This window comes from Melospiza georgiana, chromosome 8 (genome assembly GCF_028018845.1).
Source record: "Melospiza georgiana isolate bMelGeo1 chromosome 8, bMelGeo1.pri, whole genome shotgun sequence".
Taxonomy (NCBI): domain Eukaryota; kingdom Metazoa; phylum Chordata; class Aves; order Passeriformes; family Passerellidae; genus Melospiza; species Melospiza georgiana.
Window position 1 is genome coordinate 33,966,681 of NC_080437.1, and position 21,458 is coordinate 33,988,138.

The 21,458-nt window shown below is 54.3% G+C and overlaps 4 protein-coding genes across 4 annotated transcripts; all 4 read left to right on the plus strand.

Moving 5' to 3' along the window:
- The first annotated feature begins 4,839 nt into the window (after positions 1 to 4,839).
- Positions 4,840 to 7,479, plus strand: LOC131086617 (PHD finger protein 7-like). The gene is given in 9 exon segments (XM_058029703.1): positions 4,840 to 5,011; positions 5,471 to 5,559; positions 5,650 to 5,739; positions 5,842 to 5,863; positions 5,866 to 6,094; positions 6,320 to 6,586; positions 6,793 to 6,906; positions 7,048 to 7,240; positions 7,243 to 7,479. Coding segments are annotated over 9 exon segments (1,413 nt in total).
- A 1,654-nt stretch (positions 7,480 to 9,133) lies between these two features.
- LOC131086618 (PHD finger protein 7-like) lies at positions 9,134 to 11,772 on the plus strand. Its single transcript, XM_058029705.1, is given in 9 exon segments — positions 9,134 to 9,305; positions 9,764 to 9,852; positions 9,942 to 10,031; positions 10,134 to 10,155; positions 10,158 to 10,386; positions 10,613 to 10,879; positions 11,086 to 11,199; positions 11,341 to 11,533; positions 11,536 to 11,772. Coding segments are annotated over 9 exon segments (1,413 nt in total).
- A 2,689-nt stretch (positions 11,773 to 14,461) lies between these two features.
- On the plus strand, positions 14,462 to 16,113 carry LOC131086619 (PHD finger protein 7-like). Its single transcript, XM_058029706.1, is given in 6 exon segments — positions 14,462 to 14,489; positions 14,492 to 14,720; positions 14,954 to 15,220; positions 15,427 to 15,540; positions 15,682 to 15,874; positions 15,877 to 16,113. Coding segments are annotated over 6 exon segments (1,068 nt in total).
- Positions 16,114 to 18,809: 2,696 nt separating this feature from the next.
- On the plus strand, positions 18,810 to 20,452 carry LOC131086620 (PHD finger protein 7-like). Its single transcript, XM_058029707.1, is given in 6 exon segments — positions 18,810 to 18,837; positions 18,840 to 19,068; positions 19,293 to 19,559; positions 19,766 to 19,879; positions 20,021 to 20,213; positions 20,216 to 20,452. Coding segments are annotated over 6 exon segments (1,068 nt in total).
- The last annotated feature ends 1,006 nt before the right edge of the window (positions 20,453 to 21,458 follow it).

Genomic DNA, 21,458 nt, shown 5'->3' on the forward strand with positions numbered 1-21,458 from the left:
CTAGAGAAGTCTCCATGATATTAACAAGAGCTTCTCTCCCTAAGAAAACTAAAAAAAAATTCTAAAAGTAGTAAACTAACTAAACTAAACTAAAATTTTATTTCTTTACATTATCAGTAAGAAAAAAGTTATAAAGAAATGTTCTGAAAGTTTTGTTCTAATTTTTATTACTCTTAGTTACTCTTAATAAAATTTTCTTTATACCCTGTAAGGCTTTAAACCTACTTTACATTTCTCCTAATCCTACCTCACAACAATAAATACACAATAAATTAACCAACACTAATCCCACTATACTCATTAGTACATTAACCAAAAATCTCAAAATTTACTGAAGATAAACACTTCCCCAAAGGAACAAAACTCAGCATGGTTCCACAAATCCCCTGGGGAGAAGCTCATGTTCCCAGAGACAACAATACAGGCAATGCAAAAATCCCCACTTTTTAATGATCCTCTTGGTATCTCTCATCTCTGCTCCATGACAGAGGTTTTTCTTCACCCAGATTTGAGTCCCTCCAAGCTTTGTTAACTCTGTTTCCTCACCTGGCAATATACCACCTGTGTTATTCTACAGTGCCTCTTGCTTTCTTTGGGATTCATAAAGGAAAACCAAGCAACTTTAAATTGCAATTAATTTATCATAAACATGTTATCTTCAGATTGCTTCACCACTGCCTCTGCAGCATTTGCAGCCCATCTTCAGCGAGGGCAAGGCTGACAGGAGTACATCAATCTCTTTTTTTGCCCTGTGGGTCTGTAAATACCAACTACTCCCAGGCAGCTGGTGAGAAAGGAGTTGCTGTGTTGAGTCAGAACCTGCAAGCCCAGGCACTGAGCAGGAATGTTATAAATGTGTGCCATTACTGAGTTATGTGGGTTTGGCTGAGGGTAGGGTGGGGTACAGCTGGTTACTGGGACTGGGGCTGTTGGATAGCACAGATTGTCTCTTTGGGAAGTAAGATGCAGAGAGAATTTGGCCAAGGCAGCTGCAGCGCACAAGGATTCTGTGAGATCCAGGAAGAGCAGTGTTTAGCACCAGGTAGCACTGAGTTCATCTGGTCATTTCTTAAAACACATTTGTAACACTCCACTCCAGATACTGTATTTTTATCATAAGGCTCCCCCCAGGAAAAGAAACCGAGACATGAGATCTGGGAAATGATAACAGAGGGTGCAGTCACAGTGCATCCCAGGCCTGAGAGGATGCTGGGCTGAGTAATCTGTATACAAAGAAAAGAGAAAAGGTAATTTTGAGGGAAGATCTGCATGAAGGAAAAATGGTTTACAAGTAGTAGAAATAAATAGTCCTTGCAAAACACTGGAGGTGATACAAACCAGCTGGCATGAGCAGACAGTGGGAAAAAAAGCAGATTTCCCTATAGAGATCCAAGAAACCCTATCCTGCTACCCTATCCCAACCCTGTGATTTACACACACCTCTAGCTCAGGAAAAAAAAAAATCTGCTGCGTTTTGTAAGTCTATAATAAAAGGTACGTTTTTCCTACACTGAAGAAAAAGGTTTGTTTCAAAGCCTTTAAGCCTTATGTTGGGGTAAACTTTCCATACGGCAAGCAATTCTAATCATATTTGGAATAAATTTGGTTTAAAAGAGGAGAAGTTTGGCCTGGGGAGTGTGCCAGGCAATGGAATGTGAGTCAGTGTAATGGACTGGTTTTGATGTCCTCTGCCTGGTTTAGGAACACCAACCATGTCCAACAAACAGTTCACTGCCTAATGACATGTCATCAGGTGGCTTCCAAGAGATCAACTTCCTAAGATAACAAAAAAGCCTGGGATATTCCTTCATCTTGTGTCTCTCATAGTTTTGGAAGAGCAGAAATCAAACACACAGGAATGTGCTCCTTTTGCTCTTGAGAAAGTTGGCACTGCTGGGTCTGAAGGTAGGAAATTCAATGCCAGCCACGTTCACTCAGAATTTTGGGATCTCCCAAGCAGAACTGCACCATCCCTGCTGTGCCCAGGCAAAAACCTGCCACTAATTCATGTGTAAAAGCAGTCCCTAGATGCTACCCAGACATGGAAAACACGCCCAAAACTATTCCCAGATAAACTCAAGAATGTCTGAGGTGCCTCTGCCAAGGTTTTTAAGGATATAATTAGACAGACCTTTTAGAAATTAAAGATGATGAAGTTGTAATGAATGAAATTTTCTTTTAAGTGAGGTTTAGAGAATGTAACGGATGAGGCACAGAAAGAGTCAGGGAAGGAAAAACATCCTGGGAAAGTTCAGTTGTCCTGGAGAAAGGATAAATACAGATGAACAGCACAAGATTCACTCCAAATTTTCTTACAAAAAACATTCTTTCTTATATCTTCTTACAAAATTTGCTGTTGCCATTTGCTACACAGCAAAATGTTTTATTTATGCTCTGTATTTCCTAAAGGAAAATATTGGGAATTGCACAGAATGTCATTGGGAGGAATGATGTAATTGGATATAACAGGAAGGATCACTATTCCCATTGCTTTTACCTATGACTAAACTATTTAATCATGCCCATTACATCTGTGAAATGCAGATTTTAAAACAATTCCTGCCAACAACTCCTCAACCTTCACTATTTCTTTTTTTCCAGCCATGTAACCGTGTCAGACAGACTCAAAACACATTTTTATTAATCTGTGCAAGAAAAAAAGTGGTCACATCCAAATCTGGGTGTGTACTGCCAGAGTTATAAAGGCATGACTGCAAGGTGGCACATAAATCACACCACTGCATGGGAAAGCTCCCACTTTCAGCAGACCAGTAAATAGGTCAGCAGTAGTAAACAGGTCAGGAATTCAGGATTTGAGGGGAAAATGAGATTATATAGCAAAGGAGGAAAGCTTATCCCCATTCCCATGCAAATATTGGATAGTATGTCTTCTTTCCATATTGTGGTGAGTTTTTGTATTATGAAGGGATGGATGATTGTTATTTTTCTTTTATGATTTATAATAATCATTATGAATTTATTTTGTAAATACAGTGTGATTTTTTAAAATCTTTGTGAGAGTGTTTATGGGTGCTATTAGATTTTAATTATTTGGTTAAAATATATCAGAAATTACAGATATTTGAGTTAGTATTCAGTATATTTAATATTGTTTTACTATGATTTGTCAGACTGTAAGTTAGTCATAGTTATTGTTGATATACTTTATTTAAAGAATATTAGGTGTTGAACTATACTTTTTTATTGGTACTAAGAAAACCAATATGCAAGAAACACACAGTTTGGATTTCTCTAGTTCCACGTGAAAGAGGAGTGGGGTGAGGAATGGAATAAAGAAGCTGTTTGACGGTTTCTGCGCATGTCTCTCACATCAAGTGTGTATGATGGTATTACCACTTCATGTGAATAAATCTCTTTTCTCACAGAAGCTGTGGCCAGGATATGGGTGCCATCTGGGCAAACAGATGCAGCTCCCCCTGCACATCCCAGCTGCCCAAAGAGGGAACAAAGCCACCTCCTTCAGGTCTCCTGGGACTGCTGCGACAATGATACCAAGTTCCACACGTGCAGTCCCATGAGATAAAATCGTATGAAAGCCTGAGTACACAGGCAAGGGCAAGAGTTGACCTCCAAGAGTATGAAAACTCTTCATAAGTCTCCAAATTCAGTGTGCCTTAACAAAGTTCTTGACTGCTACTAATAAATACCAGATCACTTATCAGCAAACTAACCTTTGGTAGTGACCACCACTGAGACTTGAATTTTATTCTCATCTGCTTCTTATTTATTCAAAACACTGTGCTATATTTTAGCATCTCAGTACTAACCTCGTACATTTCCTGTTTGTTTCATAAATACACAAACCTGTTCACTAAGACAAGACACAAACCCCAAATGGCTCCAACGTCGTTCCAAGCAATTGTCCAACAGCAAGATCCCCTCCAAGCCTCCTTTTTTTGAGGCTGAGGCTTATATCCCCCTCAGCTCCTCATCATCAAATGTCTGCTCCAGATCCCACACATTCTCTGTCCATGCAGAAGGACCTCAATGTCTTTCTTACTGTAAGGGGCTCAAAACCAACTCGGGAATTCAAGGTGCCTCACCAGCGCAAGCAGAGGGGGCTGAGAACTGCCCTGCTCCTGCAGCCCACACCAGTGCTGCTACAGGGCCAGCTGCCAATGGCCTGCTTGGCCACACGGGCACGTGCCACCTCACATTCAGGTGCTATCAACCACCACCCCCAGATCCTTTTCCACACATCAGCATTCCAGATGAAATTCCCCCCACACACACCATGGCCTGAGACTGCTGAGGGTCGGAGCTGAGCACCTGACATGGCAGGAGCAGACACCAGGACTGGGAAGGTTTTTATGTCCTTGGAGATGAGAATTCTGATGGGACATTGAACACATCCCGATCTGAAACTTGCTTGGATATAAGAGTAGGCAGAGGAGATGACAGGACAAAGACTTGTGGCATGACACACCTTAATCAACATAACAAATCACAACAAATCCTACAGGTGATGAAAAGGCCACTCTGGCTCACAACCAGCTGCCACAGGAGTTGCAACACAGAGAGTAGCAACACAAAGTTAGACTTGTGCACCCAGAAGACTTGGTGTCAGCGGTGGGCTGGGATACGCAGATCTGCAGGCCCACCTGTGTCCCCTGCCAGCAGATGCTGCCACCAGCCTGCTCCCTGGACAGCTGGGGCTCAGCAGCACGACAGGCTGAACCACCCCTGCACAGCCATGCCTCACACAGTCCTGGCTCACCCACATTCATTTGGTCACAAATACAAAATTTACTCCCAGCACAAGTTAATCCCATCCCCTACAAAGAAGCCACTACTGCAACATCACCACTTGGCATGGGCATGGCACCACCATCGCCCATCACCACACATCAGTGCTGCCCATGTCACAGTGGCCCCAGTGACATCATCACCCGGGCCAAAGGCACAAAAAACGCCTGCACATCAACACCACCCTCAGAGTCGAAGAGAGACTGCGAAGAAGGAGCTTGCCTGAGGCTGCTCAGGCACCGGGGTAAGCCAGAGGCTTCTGCTGCCTCTGACACAGGTAAAACGCATCTATCTCTTCACTCAGGCTTGGAAGACAACAGTCAGGAGGAGAAATGCCAGCAGGGAAGTGCAAGAGGCGCTCCGGCCGCTCGCCATCAAAATCTCCTACATCCAAGAGGGCACGGCCAGAAACTCTCCCCAACGAAAAATGTAAGAGCAGAAGCCTCCAACCCCACAGCTCCCTGGCACTGGCTCAGGGCGTTCTGGGGTAGTCAGTGAGGAGCCAAGAACCATGCCAGGCCCAGGAAGGAGCTCCCACACTGGGCTGAGCTCTGGGCACTTCCTGGGGCAGCCACCCCTGACCTGCTCTGCCCTTCAGCCAGCACAACACAGACCCTGCAGGGCTCTGGGGCTGATCCTGCATGGACACTTGCCCAGCCCCACAGACCTGCTCATGCCCGGGGCACTTGCTCTGTCTCTGCAGCCTGCATGCTGTGCCACCACACCCAGGACAACGACATCTGTGGGGACAAGAGAATGAAGTTCAAGCTCTGTGTCCACACCTACTGCCAGGTGAATTCTCTTGGGGCTCCCTCCAGCTTTCAGCCCACAAGGGCCCTGCCTCCCTGGCCTAACAAGCTCCCGGCCTTCCCTGCCTTGCAGATCCTCGCCACTGGGCTTTACCCACGCGAGGACACTGGACACTTTCCTGTTGGGGACACCAGGCGCATCATCAGGGAAGCAGCCAACAAGGTGGGGATGACCTGGCAGGAGGAGCAGGCGGCTTTGCACCAGGAGAGGCTTCGCCAGCTCCTCCTGCTCCCCAGCAAAGAAGCCCCAGGCCTGGCATTGCAGGGGCCTCGGGTGCACGTGGCTCTGGGGCTCTCAGCTGGCTCTGCCCACATCCCACTCACTGTCTGGAGATGCAAACAGACCACAAATCTCCAGTCCTGACATTCATGGCGCTGCTCTGCCCTTTCCAGACCTGCTTCATCTGCTGCAAGATGGGGGCCACCATCACCTGCTGCCAGACGGGCTGCGACCGCACCTTCCACCTGCCCTGTGCCCCAGACGGACAATGTGTCACCCAGTACTTCGGGGCCTACAGGTAAGGGCTGCCCACCCTCACCTTGGAGCCCCTGCATTTCTCTCCAAGCCCTTTACATCTGAGTGAATGCACAAGGCGGGAACCCATGGTCACCAGCAACGTGCCACACACAGGGACAGAACCCACACAGGGGCTGGGGCTCCCTCACACCTCCTGCACCCACACTGCCAGCACAGCCCAAGGACTCTGCACTTCACCCTTCCCTCACCCATCTCCTCCTCGCAGGTCCTTCTGCTGGGAGCACCGCCCACAGCAGGCACTACGGCCACGTCCAAGCCAGGACAACACCTGCACCATCTGCCTGGACACGGTGGAAGACAACATCTCCTACAAAACCATGGCGTGTCCCGCCTGCCAAGACGCCCGCTTCCACCGGCACTGCATCCAGAGACTGGCTCTGCACGCTGGCATTGACTTCCGATGCCCGCGTTGCCTCAAACAAGAGCCGTTCATGACGGAAATGCTCACCATGGGGATCCGACTCTCTAAGAGGTTGCCTTTTCTCCTCCCACCTCACAAGGCACCAGGCACAAGCACAGTGCCCGCCTAGGGACTGCCCTGCCAGGCCTGCCCACCCTCTGGCCTGTCCCTCTTGCCCTCAGCTCCAACCAGTCCCTGGAAATGGCACAGGCAAAGGAGCAGTGACTGCGGCCATCTGCCTGATGTGGGCCCAACTCTTTCTCTTCCTTCTCTGGCAGACCCCCATCATGGCAGAGTGACCCAGAGGTCGGACCCTCAGATCAGAGGCATGGCCGCTGCGATGCCACAACGTGCCTTTGTCCAGGAGGCAGGGAGCACACCGAGGCACACGGGTAAGCTGACAAAGCAGCAATGCAGCCATCTGAGGGGGATCTCTCTCCCCACAGGCACAGGCATGTAGAATTACGCACAAGGGCTCTGCCAGGCACTCCCTGCTCTGACACTTTGTCCTCACCACCTCCTTGCTCCTCCAGACCCTGGCAACTGCGGCTCTGCAGCTCCTGCGCTGCTGAGGGCATCCACCAACTCTGCTCCTCTTTGGGGAACAGCACCTGCTCCTGGGAGTGCAGCACCTGTGCTGCCACCGACACTGGTAGGCAACAAAGCATTCAGCACTATGCAATACACACAGGCACCACGATGGGCCTGGCACCAGGGCCCTCGGCACACAGCTTGGCTCCAGGAGGCCACTGGATACCACAGCGGCCTCTTCAGCCTGCAGCCTGGGGACTGTCCTTAAAACCTTCCTTCTGCCTGCCCCTCTTTGCAGGTTCCACTGGCAAATCAGACCTTGTGGACCCCAAAACCTCGAGCACAGAACTGCTGACTCTGTCCCAGGACACGGTGCTTCTCAAGAGCAGCTGCTCCACAAGCCCTCAGCAGGCCTTAAAACATGGCGACACTGAGGAAGAAATACAGTCACGGGCAACGCACAGCCCTCCTGCTGATCCCTGCACGATCCAGGATGGGCCAGCCCACAGTGCTGACACCTGCAAACCCAGCACTCCCAGCCAGGCAGCACCACAGCTCTCCCAGGGCAAGTGTCCTGCCAAGACCACCAGCTCTTCCTCTTGCCCTCGCTGTGCCTTCAAACGTGGCTATCCCAAGAAAGACAGTGCCTCAGCTATCTCTTACGGCCCACCCACAAAACGCCGCAGGATTGACAATGGGCCAGCCCAGAGTGCTGATGAAAGCAGCCCCAGCACTTCCACACAGCCAGTGCCGGGGCTGTCTGAGGGCACTTTGGCTGCCAACACTCCAGCACCACGGCCACAACGTCCATACAGGCCTCCATGGATCTTCCACGGATCCACGATGGACAACCGCTCCCAGCCTGGGCCAATGCGCATGAGACACGTCTGGCAGCAACAACGGCGGGCAAAAAAGCCCTACAGCAGGCCACAAATACACAGCAGCACCAAATGTCAGGCTCTCCACACTCCCATCACCCTTTACTCATCAAAGACACATAATCAAATAATATAAATAGACATAGTTAGATAGATAGATAGTTAGATAGTTACAAAGATAGATAGATAGACAGATAGACAGATCGATAGGTTATAGATACATAAATACATAGATAAAGAGACATACACAAAAAATAAAGTTTTTTTTACACTCAGAGAACTCATATGTATTTCCCAGTCATTTTCTTCAAACTTCCTCCAAGCTTCTCTCACTGTAACGAACACGGACCTACGTCCCCAGGGTTGGCAGCACATTCCTGTGGGAGGAGGTGGAAGGGAAGATGGGGCAGAGGCGCCCTGGGAGGATTCTACTGTAGGAACATCAATCACCTCTAGTCCACTCCCTCCCTTCTGGAATATTCCCTCTTCCTCGCTCCCCCACCGGACTCTGTAACCACCACAACACCCTCTCCCCACATACTCATAGGTGTGCCACCCATTACCCCACCTTGTCCCCTCCTCTGAGCCCTCTCCCCACTGCTTGATTTGTACCCCGACACTGTCTACACTTTCCCCTTTTATAAAAACCCTTCCCACCCCGGTTTGCGGCTTGAGCTCACCCAGACACCGGCTCCCTTCGACCGCATTTGTATTCCTACTTCCCTCCCTCCTTGGACCCTCGGGCTTCCCACAAATAAACTCAGTTGGATTTGCCCCAGTGCCTCGGGTCCTCCTTCACCCTGGTCGCGCCATCCTGATCCATCCGCGACTGTGCTCACGGTGGAGGGCGAGGAGCCGCTCCTCCAGGACCCACCAAGGAGTGACCTGCCCGCACCCACACAGGAGTTCCCCTGCCGGGGGAACCATCCCGCACCCAGCAGACTTGGTCTCAGCGCTGGCCTCTCCCTGCCAGCCGGGGATCTGCTGGCCCACCTGTGTCCCCTGCCAGCAGATGTTGCCACCAGCCTGCTCCCTGGACAGCTGGGGCTCAGCAGCACGACAGGCTGCACCACCCCTGCTCAGCCATGCCTCACACAGCCCTGGCTCACCCACATTCATTTGGTCACAAATACAAATTTTACTCCCAGCAGAAGTTAATCCCATCCCCTCCAAACAAGCCACTACTGCAACATCACCACTTGGCATGGGCATGGCACCACCATCGCCCATCACCACACATCAGTGCTGCCCATGTCACAGTGGCCCCAGTGACATCATCACCCCGGCCAAAGGCACAAAAAACGCCTGCACATCAACACCACCCTCAGAGTCGAGGAGAGGTCGTGGAGAAGGAGCTTGCCTGAGGCTGCTCAGGCACCAGGGTAAGTCAGAGGCTTCTGCTGCCTCTGACACAGCTCACACACATCTCTCCCCTGACTTAGGAGTACTGCAGAGCGTGAAGAGGAGAAATGCCAGCAGGGCAGCGCAAGAGACGCTCCAGCCGCTCACCATCAACCTCCTCAGGATCCAAGAGGGCACGGCCAGAAACTGTCCCCAAGGAAAAAGGTGACAGCAGAAGCCTCCCTCCCCACAGCTTCCTGGCACTGGCACACGGCGTTGCAAGGAACTCAGTGAGGAGCCAAGAACCATGCCAGGCCCAGGAAGGAGCTCCCACACTGGGCTGAGCTCTGGGGACTTCCTGGGGCAGCCACGCCTGACCTGCTCTGCCCTTCAGACACCACAGCACAGACCCTGCAGGGCTCTGGGGCTGATCCTGCATGGACACTTGCCCAGCCCCACAGACCTGCTCATGCCCGCGGCACTTGCTCTGTCTCTGCAGCCTGCATGCTGTGCCACCACACCCAGGACAACGACATCTGTGGGGACAAGAGAATGAAGTTCAAGCTCTGTGTCCACACCTACTGCCAGGTGAATTCTCTTGGGCTCCCTCCAGCTTTCAGCCCACAAGGGCCCTGCCTCCCTGGCCTAACACGCTCCCGGCCTTCCCTGCCTTGCAGATCCTCGCCACTGGGCTTTACCCACGCGAGGACACTGGACACTTTCCTGTTGGGGACACCAGGCGCATCATCAGGGAAGCAGCCAACAAGGTGGGGATGACCTGGCAGGAGGAGCAGGCGGCTTTGCACCAGGAGAGGCTTCGCCAGCTCCTCCTGCTCCCCAGCAAAGAAGCCCCAGGCCTGGCATTGCAGGGGCCTCGGGTGCACGTGGCTCTGGGGCTCTCAGCTGGCTCTGCCCACATCCCACTCACTCTCTGGAGATGCAAACAGACCACAAATCTCCAGTCCTGACATTCATGGGGCTGCTCTGCCCTTTCCAGACCTGCTTCATCTGCTGCAAGATGGGGGCCACCATCACCTGCTGCCAGACGGGCTGCGACCGCACCTTCCACCTGCCCTGTGCCCCAGACGGACAATGTGTCACCCAGTACTTCGGGGCCTACAGGTAAGGGCTGCCCACACTCACCCTCGGAACCCCTGCATTTCTCTCCAAGCCCTTTACATCTGAGTGAATGCATAAGGCGGGAACCCATGGTTGCCAGCAACATGCCACACACAGGGACAGAACCCACACAGGGGTTGGGGCTCCCTCACACCTCCTGCACCCACACTGCCAGCACAGCCCAAGGGCTCTGCACTTCACCCTTCCCTCACCCATCTCCTCCTCACAGGTCCTTCTGCTGGGAGCACCGCCCACAGCAGGCACTGCGGCCACGTCCAAGCCAGGACAACACCTGCACCATCTGCCTGGACACGGTGGAAGACAACATCTCCTACAAAACCATGGCGTGTCCCGCCTGCCAGGATGCCCGCTTCCACCGGCACTGCATCCAGAGACTGGCTCTGCACGCTGGCATTGACTTCCGATGCCCGCGTTGCCTCAAACAAGAGCCGTTCATGACGGAAATGCTCACCATGGGGATCCGACTCTCTAAGAGGTTGCCTTTTCTCCTCCCACCTCACAAGGCACCAGGCACAAGCACAGTGCCCGCCTAGGGACTGCCCTGCCAGGCCTGCCCACCCTCTGGCCTGTCCCTCTTGCCCTCAGCTCCAACCAGTCCCTGGAAATGGCACAGGCAAAGGAGCACTGACTGCGGCCATCTGCCTGATGTGGGCCCAACTCTTTCCCTTCCTTCTCTGGCAGACCCCCATCATGGCAGAGTGACCCAGAGGTCGGACCCTCAGGTCAGAGGCATGGCCGTTGCGATGCCACAACGTGCCTTTGTCCAGGAGGCAGGGAGCACACCGAGGCACACGGGTAAGCTGCCAAAGCAGCAATGCAGCCATCTGACGGGGATCTCTCTCCCCACAGGCACAGGCATGTAGAATTACGCACAAGGGCTCTGCCAGGCACTCCCTGCTCTGACACTTTGTCCTCACCACCTCCTTGCTCCTCCAGACCCTGGCAACTGCGGCTCTGCAGCTCCTGCGCTGCTGAGGGCATCCACCGACTCTGCTCCTCTTTGGGGAACAGCACCTGCTCCTGGGAGTGCAGCACCTGTGCTGCCACCGACACTGGTAGGCAACAAAGCATTCAGCACTATGCAATACACACAGGCACCACGATGGGCCTGGCACCAGGGCCCTCGGCACACAGCTTGGCTCCAGGAGGCCACTGGATACCACAGCGGCCTCTCCTGCCTGCAGCCTGGGGACTGTCCTTACAACCTTCCTTCTGCCTGCCCCTCTTTGCAGGTTCCACTGGCAAATCAGACCTTGTGGACCCCAAAACCTCGAGCACAGAACTGCTGACACTGTCCCAGGACACGGTGCTTCTCAAGAGCAGCTGCTCCACAAGCCCTCAGCAGGCCTTAAAACATGGCGACACTGAGGAAGAAATACAGTCAGGGGCAACGCACAGCCCTCCTGCAGAACCCTGCACGATCCAGGATGGGCCAGCCCACAGTGCTGACACCTGCAAACCCAGCACTCCCAGCCAGGCAGCACCACAGCTCTCCCAGGGCAAGTGTCCTGCCAAGACCACCAGCTCTTCCTCTTGCCCTCGCTGTGCCTTCAAACGTGGCTATCCGAAGAAAGACAGTGCCTCAGTGGTATCATATGGCCCACCTGCAAAACGCCGCAGGATTGACAATGGGCCAGCCCAGAGTGCTGATGAAAGCAGCCCCAGCACTTCCACACAGCCAGTGCCGGGGCTGTCTGAGGGCACTTTGGCTGCCAACACTCCAGCACCACGGCCACAACGTCCATACAGGCCTCCATGGATCTTCCACGGATCCACGATGGACAACCGCTCCCAGCCTGGGCCAATGCGCATGAGACACGTCTGGCAGCAACAACGGCGGGCAAAAAAGCCCTACAGCAGGCCACAAATACACAGCAGCACCAAATGTCAGCCTGTCCACACCCCCATCACCCTTTACTCATCAAAGACACATAATCAAATAATATAAATAGATAAAGAAAGAAAGATAGATAGATTAGATAGATAATTACATAGATAGATAGATAGACATATCCATCGACAGATAGATAGATAGATAGATAGATACGTACATACATACATACATTCATACATAGATACATAAATACATAGACAGATAGTCATACAAAAAAAATAAAGTTTTTTATTACACTAAGAGAACTCATATGTATTTCCCAGTCATTTTCTTCAAACTTCCTTCAAGCTTCTCTCAGTGTAACGAACACGGACCTACGTCCCCAGGGTTGGCAGCACATTCCTGTGGGAGGAGGGGAAAGGGAAGATGGGGCAGAGGCGCCCTGGGAGGAACATCAATCACCTTTAGTCCACTCCCTCCCTTCTGGAATATTCCCTCTTCCTCGCTCCCCCACCGGACTCTGTAACCACCACAACACCCTCTCCCCAAATCCTCATAGGTGTGCCCCCCATCACCCAACATTGTCCTCTCCTCTGAGCCCTCTCCCCACTGCTTGATTTGTACCTCGACCCTTTAAAATTTGTACACTTTCCCCTTTAAAAACCCCCTGCCATCCCGCTTCGGGCCACCAGCTCACCCCTGACACCGGCTCACTTCAACTGCTCTTGTAGTCCTGATTCCCTCCCGCCTTGGACCCTCGGGCTTCCCACAAATAAACTCAGTTGGATTTGCCCCAGTGCCTCGGGTCCTCCTTCACCCTGGTCGCGCCATCCTGATCCATCCGCGACTGTGCTCACGGTGGAAAGCGAGGAGCCGCTCCTCCAGGACCCACCAAGGAGTGACCTGCCCGCACCCACACAGGAGTTCCCTTGCCGGGGGAACCATCCCGCACCCAGCAGACTTGGTCTCAGCTCTGGCCTCTCCCTGCCAGCCGGGGATCTGCTGGCCCACCTGTGTCCCCAGCCAGCAGATGTTGCCACCAGCCTGCTCCCTGGACAGCTGGGGCTCAGCAGCACGACAGGCTGCACCACCCCTGCACAGCCATGCCTCACACAGCCCTGGCTCACCCACATTCATTTGGTCACAAATACAAAATTTACTCCCAGCAGAAGTTAATCCCATCCCCTACAAAGAAGCCACTACTGCAATATCACCACTTGGCATGGGCATGGCACCACCATCGCCCATCACCACACATCAGTGCTGCCCATGTCACAGTGGCCCCAGTGACATCATCACCCGGGCCAAAGGCACAAAAAACGCCTGCACATCAACACCACCCTCAGAGTCGAGGAGAGGTCGTGGAGAAGGAGCTTGCCTGAGGCTGCTCAGGCACCAGGGTAAGTCAGAGGCTTCTGCTGCCTCTGACACGGCTCACACACATCTCTCCCCTGACTTAGGAGTACTGCAGAGTGTGAAGAGGAGAAATGCCAGCAGGGCAGCGCAAGAGACGCTCCAGCCGCTCACCATCGACCTCCTCAGGATCCAAGAGGGCACGACCAGAAACTCTCCCCAACGAAAAACGTAAGAGCAGAAGCCTCCCTCCTTACAGCCTCCAGACACTGGCACAGGGCGTTGCAAGGAACTCAGTGAGGAGCCAAGAACCATGCCAGGCCCAGGCAGGAGCTCCCACACTGGGCTGAGCTCTGGGCACTTCCTGGGGCAGCCACCCCTGACCTGCTCTGCCCTTCAGACACCACAGCACAGACCCTGCAGGGCTCTGGGGCTGATCCTGCATGGACACTTGCCCAGCCCCACAGACCTGCTCATGCCCGGGGCACTTGCTCTGTCTCTGCAGCCTGCATGCTGTGCCACCACACCCAGGACAACGACATCTGTGGGGACAAGAGAATGAAGTTCAAGCTCTGTGTCCACACCTACTGCCAGGTGAATTCTCTTGGGCTCCCTCCAGCTTTCAGCCCACAAGGGCCCTGCCTCCCTGGCCTAACAAGCTCCCGGCCTTCCCTGCCTTGCAGATCCTCGCCACTGGGCTTTACCCACGCGAGGACACTGGACACTTTCCTGTTGGGGACACCAGGCGCATCATCAGGGAAGCAGCCAACAAGGTGGGGATGACCTGGCAGGAGGAGCAGGCAGCTTTGCACCAGGAGAGGCTTCGCCAGCTCCTCCTGCTCCCCAGCAAAGAAGCCCCAGGCCTGCCACATGCAGGGGCCTCGGGTGCACGTGGCTCTGGGGCTCTCAGCTGGCTCTGCCCACATCCCACTCACTCTCTGGAGATGCAAACAGACCACAAATCTCCAGTCCTGACATTCAGGGGGCTGCTCTGCCCTTTCCAGACCTGCTTCATCTGCTGCAAGATGGGGGCCACCATCACCTGCTGCCAGACGGGCTGCGACCGCACCTTCCACCTGCCCTGTGCCCCAGACGGACAATGCGTCACCCAGTACTTCGGGGCCTACAGGTAAGGGCTGCTCACCCTCACCCTCGGAACCCCTGCATTTCTCTCCAAGCCCTTTACATCTGAGTGAATGCACAAGGCGGGAACCCATGGTCGCCAGCAACGTGCCACACACAGGGACAGAACCCATACAGGGGCTGGGGCTCCCTCACACCTCCTGCACCCACACTGCCAGCACAGCCCAAGGGCTCTGCACTTTACCCTTCCCTCACCCATCTCCTCCATCTTCCTCACAGGTCCTTCTGCTGGGAGCACCGCCCACAGCAGGCACTGCGGCCACGTCCAAGCCAGGACAACACCTGCACCATCTGCCTGGACACGGTGGAAGACAACATCTCCTACAAAACCATGGCGTGTCCCGCCTGCCAAGACGCCCGCTTCCACCGGCACTGCATCCAGAGACTGGCTCTGCACGCTGGCATTGACTTCCGATGCCCGCGTTGCCTCAAACAAGAGCCGTTCATGACGGAAATGCTCACCATGGGGATCCGACTCTCTAAGAGGTTGCCTTTTCTCCTCCCACCTCACAAGGCACCAGGCACAAGCACAGTGCCAGCCTAGGGACTGCCCTGCCAGGCCTGCCCACCCTCTGGCCTGTCCCTCTTGCCCTCAGCTCCAACCAGTCCCTGGAAATGGCACAGGCATAGGAGCAGTGACTGCGGGCACCTGCCTGATGTGGGCCCAACTCTTTCCCTTCCTTCTCTGGCAGACCCCCATCATGGCAGAGTGACCCAGAGGTCGGACCCTCAGGTCAGAGGCATGGCCGCTGCGATGCCTCAACGTGTCTTTGTCCAGGAGGCAGGGAGCACACCGAGGCACACGGGTAAGCTGCCAAAGCAGCAATGCAGCCATCTGACGGGGATCTCTCTCCCCACAGGCACAGGCATGTAGAATTACGCACAAGGGCTCTGCCAGGCACTCCCTGCCCTGACACTTTGTCCTCACCACCTCCTTGCTCCTCCAGACCCTGGCAACTGCGGCTCTGCAGCTCCTGCGCTGCTGAGGGCATCCACCAACTCTGCTCCTCTTTGGGGAACAGCACCTGCTCCTGGGAGTGCAGCACCTGTGCTGCCACCGACACTGGTAGGCAACAAAGCATTCAGCACTATGCAATAGACACAGGCACCACGATGGGCCTGCCACCAGGGCCCTCGGCACACAGCTTGGCTCCAGGAGGCCACTGGATACCACAGCGGCCTCTCCTGCCTGCAGCCTGGGGACTGTCCTTACAACCTTCCTTCTGCCTGCACCTCTTTGCAGGTTCCACTGGCAAATCAGACCTTGTGGACCCCAACACCTCGAGCACAGAACTGCTGACACTGTCCCAGGACACGGTGCTCCTCAAGAGCAGCTGCTCCACAAGCCCTCAGCAGGCCTTAAAACATGGCGACACTGAGGAAGAAATACAGTCAGGGGCAACGCACAGCCCTCCTGCAGAACCCTGCACGATCCAGGATGGGCCAGCCCACAGTGCTGACACCTGCAAACCCAGCACTCCCAGCCAGGCAGCACCACAGCTCTCCCAGGGCAAGTGTCCTGCCAAGACCACCAGCTCTTCCTCTTGCCCTCCGTGTGCCTTCAAACGTGGCTATCCAAAGAAAGACAGTGCCTCAGTAGTATCATACGGCCCACCTGCAAAACGCCGCAGGATTGACAATGGGCCAGCCCAGAGTGCTGATGAAAGCAGCCCCAGCACTTCCACACAGCCAGTGCCGGGGCTGTCTGAGGGCACTTGGGCTGCCAACACTCCAGCACCACGGCCACAATGTCCATACAGGCCTCCATGGATCTTCCACGGATCCACGATGGACAACCGCTCCCAGCCTGGGCCAATGCGCATGAGACACGTCTGGCAGCAACAACGGCGGGCAAAAAAGCCCTACAGCCGGCCACAAATACACAGCAGCACCAAATGTCAGGCTCTCCACACTCCCATCACCCTTTACTCATCAAAGACACATAATCAAATAATATAAATAGATAAAGAAAGAAAGATAGATAGATAGATAGATAGATAGTTACATAGATAGATTGATAGATAGATAGACATATCCATCGACAGATAGATAGATACGTACATACATACATACATTCATACATAGATACATAAATACATAGACAGATAGTCATACAAAAAAAATAAAGTTTTTTATTACACTAAGAGAACTCATATGTATTTCCCAGTCTTTTTCTTCAAACTTCCTTCAAGCTTCTCTCAGTGTAACGAACACGGACCTACGTCCCCAGGGTTGGCAGCACATTCCTGTGGGAGGAGGGGAAAGGGAAGATAGGGCAGAGGCGCCTGGGAGGATTCTACTGGATGAACTTCAATCACCTCTAGTCCACTCCCTCCCTTCTGGAATATTCCCTCTTCCTCGCTCCCCCATCGGACTCTGTAACCACCACAACACCCTCTCCCCACATACTCATAGGTGTGCCCCCCATTACCCCACCTTGTCCCCTCCTCTGAGCCCTCTCCCCACTGCTTGATTTGTACCCCGACACTGTCTACACTTTCCCCTTTTATAAAAACCCTTCCCACCCCGGTTTGCAGCTTGAGCTCACCCAGACACCGGCTCCCTTCGACCGCATTTGTATTCCTACTTCCCTCCCTCCTTGGACCCTCGGGCTTCCCACAAATAAACTCAGTTGGATTTGCCCCAGCACCTCGGGTCCTCCCTCACCCTGGTCGCGCCATCCTGATCCATCCGCGACTGTGCTCACGGTGGAAAGCGAGGAGCCGCTCCTCCAGGACCCACCAAGGAGTGACCTGCCCGCACCCACACAGGAGTTCCCTTGCCGGGGGAACCATCCCGCACCCAGCAGACTTGGTCTCAGCGCTGGCCTCTCCCTGCCAGCCGGGGATCTGCTGGCCCACCTGTGTCCCCTGCCAGCAGATGTTGCCACCAGCCTGCTCCCTGGACAGCTGGGGCTCAGCAGCACGACAGGCTGCACCACCCCTGCTCTGCCATGCCTCACACAGCCCTGGCTCACCCACATTCATTTGGTCACAAATACAAATTTTACTCCCAGCAGAAGTTAATCCCATCCCCTCCAAAGAAGCCACTACTGCAACATCACCACTTGGCATGGGCATGGCACCACCATCGCCCATCACCACACATCAGTGCTGCCCATGTCACAGTGGCCCCAGTGACATCATCACCCAGGCCAAAGGCACAAAAAACGCCTGCACATCAACACCACCCTCAGAGTCGAAGAGAGACTGCGAAGAAGGAGCTTGCCTGAGGCTGCTCAGGCACCGGGGTAAGACAGAGGCTTCTGGTGTCTCTGACACAGGTAAAACGCATCTATCTCTTCACTCAGGCTTGGAAGACAACAGTCAGGAGGAGAAATGCCAGCAGGAAAGTGCAAGAGGCGCTCCGGCCGCTCGACATCAAAATCTCCTACATCCAAGAGGGCACGGCCAGAAACTGTCCCCAACGAAAAACGTAAGAGCAGAAGCCTCCAACCCCACAGCTCCCTGGCACTGGCTCAGGGCGTTATAGGGTAGTCAGTGAGGAGCCAAGAACCATGCCAGGCCCAGGCAGGAGCTCCCACACTGGGTGGTGACCTGCGCACGAGATGGGGCAGCCACCGCTGACCTGCTCTGCCCTTCAGCCAGCACAACACAGACCCTGCAGGGCTCTGGGGCTGATCCTGCATGGACACTTGCCCAGCCCCACAGACCTGCTCATGCCCGGGGCACTTGCTCTGTCTCTGCAGCCTGCATGCTGTGCCACCACACCCAGGACAACGACATCTGTGGGGACAAGAGAATGAAGTTCAAGCTCTGTGTCCACACCTACTGCCAGGTGAATTCTCTTGGGGCTCCCTCCAGCTTTCAGCCCACAAGGGCCCTGCCTCCCTGACCTAACAAGCTCCCGGCCTTCCCTGCCTTGCAGATCCTCGCCACTGGGCTTTACCCACGCGAGGACACTGGACACTTTCCTGTTGGGGACACCAGGCGCATCATCAGGGAAGCAGCCAACAAGGTGGGGATGACCTGGCAGGAGGAGCAGGCAGCTTTGCACCAGGAGAGGCTTCGCCAGCTCCTCCTGCTCCCCAGCAAAGAAGCCCCAGGCCTGCCACATGCAGGGGCCTCGGGTGCACGTGGCTCTGGGGCTCTCAGCTGGCTCTGCCCACATCCCACTCACTCTCTGGAGATGCAAACAGACCACAAATCTCCAGTCCTGACATTCATGGGGCTGCTCTGCCCTTTCCAGACCTGCTTCATCTGCCGCAAGATGGGGGCCACCATCACCTGCTGCCAGACAGGCTGCGACCGCACCTTCCACCTGCCCTGTGCCCCAGACGGACAATGTGTCACCCAGTACTTCGGGGCCTACAGGTAAGGGCTGCCCACACTCACCCTCGGAACCCCTGCATTTCTCTCCAAGCCCTTTACATTCAAGTGAATGCATAAGGCGGGAACCCATGGTCGCCAGCAACGTGCCACACACAGGGACAGAACCCACACAGATCCCTCACACCTCCTGCACCCACACTGCCAGCACAGCCCAAGGACTCTGCACTTCACCCTTCCCTCACCCATCTCCCCCATCTTCCTCACAGGTCCTTCTGCTGGGAGCACCGCCCACAGCAGGCACTGCGGCCACGTCCAAGCCAGGACAACACCTGCACCATCTGCCTGGACACGGTGGAAGACAACATCTCCTACAAAACCATGGCGTGTCCCGCCTGCCAGGACGCCCGCTTCCACCGGCACTGCATCCAGAGACTGGCTCTGCACGCTGGCATTGACTTCCGATGCCCGCGTTGCCTCAAACAAGAGCCGTTCATGACGGAAATGCTCACCATGGGGATCCGACTCTCTAAGAGGTTGCCTTTTCTCCTCCCACCTCACAAGGCACCAGGCACAAGCACAGTGCCTGCCTAGGGACCTCCCTGCCAGGCCTGCCCACCCTCTGGCCTGTCCCTCTTGCCCTCAGCTCCAACCAGTCCCTGGAAATGGCACAGGCAAAGGAGCACTGACTCCGGCCATCTGCCTGATGTGGGCCCAACTCTTTCCCTTCCTTCTCTGGCAGACCCCCATCATGGCAGAGTGACCCAGAGGTCGGACCCTCAGATCAGAGGCATGGCCGCTGCGATGCCACAACGTGCCTTTGTCCAGGAGGCAGGGAGCACACCGAGGCACACGGGTAAGCTGCCAAAGCAGCAATGCAGCCATCTGACGGGGATCTCTCTCCCCACAGGCACAGGCATGTAGAATTACGCACAAGGGCTCTGCCAGGCACTCCCTGCTCTGACACTTTGTCCTCACCACCTCCCTGCTCCTCCAGACCCTGGCAACTGCGGCTCTGCAGCTCCTGCGCTGCTGAGGGCATCCACCAACTCTGCTCCTCTTTGGGGAACAGCACCTGCTCCTGGGAGTGCAGCACCTGTGCTGCCACCGACACTGGTAGGCAACAAAGCATTCAGCACTATGCAATACACACAGGCACCATGATGGGCCTGGCACCAGGGCCCTCGGCACACAGCTTGGCTCCAGGAGGCCACTGGATACCACAGCGGCCTCTCCTGCCTGCAGCCTGGGGACTGTCCTTAAAACCTTCCTTCTGCCTGCACCTCTTTGCAGGTTCCACTGGCAAATCAGACCTTGTGGACCCCAAAACCTCGAGCACAGAACTGCTGACTCTGTCCCAGGACACAGTGCTCCTCAAGAGCAGCTGCTCCAGAAGCCCTCAGCAGGCATTAAAACATGGCGACACTGAGGAAGAAATACAGTCAGGGGCAACGCACAGCCCTCCTGCAGAGCCCTGCACCATCCAGGATGGGCCAGCCCACAGTGCTGACACCTGCAAACCCAGCACTCCCAGGCAGGCAGCACCACAGCTCTCCCACGGCAAGTGTCCTGCCAAGACCACCAGCTCTTCCTCTTGCCCTCGGTGTGCCTTCAAACATGGCTATCCCAAGAAAGACAGTGCCTCAGTAGTATCATACGGCCCACCCGCAAAACGCCGCAGGATTGACACTGGGCCAGCCCAGAGTGCTGATGAAAGCAGCCCCAGCACTTCCACACAGCCAGTGCCGGGGCTGTCTGAGGGCACTTGGGCTGCCAACAGTCCAGCACCACGGCCACAACGTCCATACAGGCCTCCATGGATCTTCCACGGATCCACGATGGACAACCGCTCCCAGCCTGGGCCAATGCGCATGAGACATGTCTGGCAGCAACAACGGCGGGCAAAAAAGCCCTACAGCAGGCCACAAATACACAGCAGCACCAAATGTCAGCCTGTCCACACCCCCATCACCCTTACCCATCAACGAAACATAAACACATAAGATAAATAGATAATAGATAGCTAGATAGATAGATAGTTAAATAGAAATTTACCTAGGTAGATAGACAGATACACAGACAGATAGATAGATTATAGATACATAAATACTTAGATAAATAGACATGCCCAAAAAATAAAGTTTTTTATACACTAAGAGAACTCATATGTATTTCCCAGTCATTTTCTTCAAACTTCCTTCAAGCTTCTCTCAGTGTAATGAACACGGACCTACGTCCCCAGGGTTGGCAGCACATTCCTGTGGGAGGAGGGGAAAGGGAAGATAGGGCAGAGGCGCCTGGGAGGATTCTACTGGATGAACATCAATCACCTCTAGTCCACTCCCTCCCTTCTGGAATATTCCCTCTTCCTCGCTCCCCCACCAGACTCTGTAACCACACCACCCTCTCCCCACATCCTCATAGGTGTGCCCCCC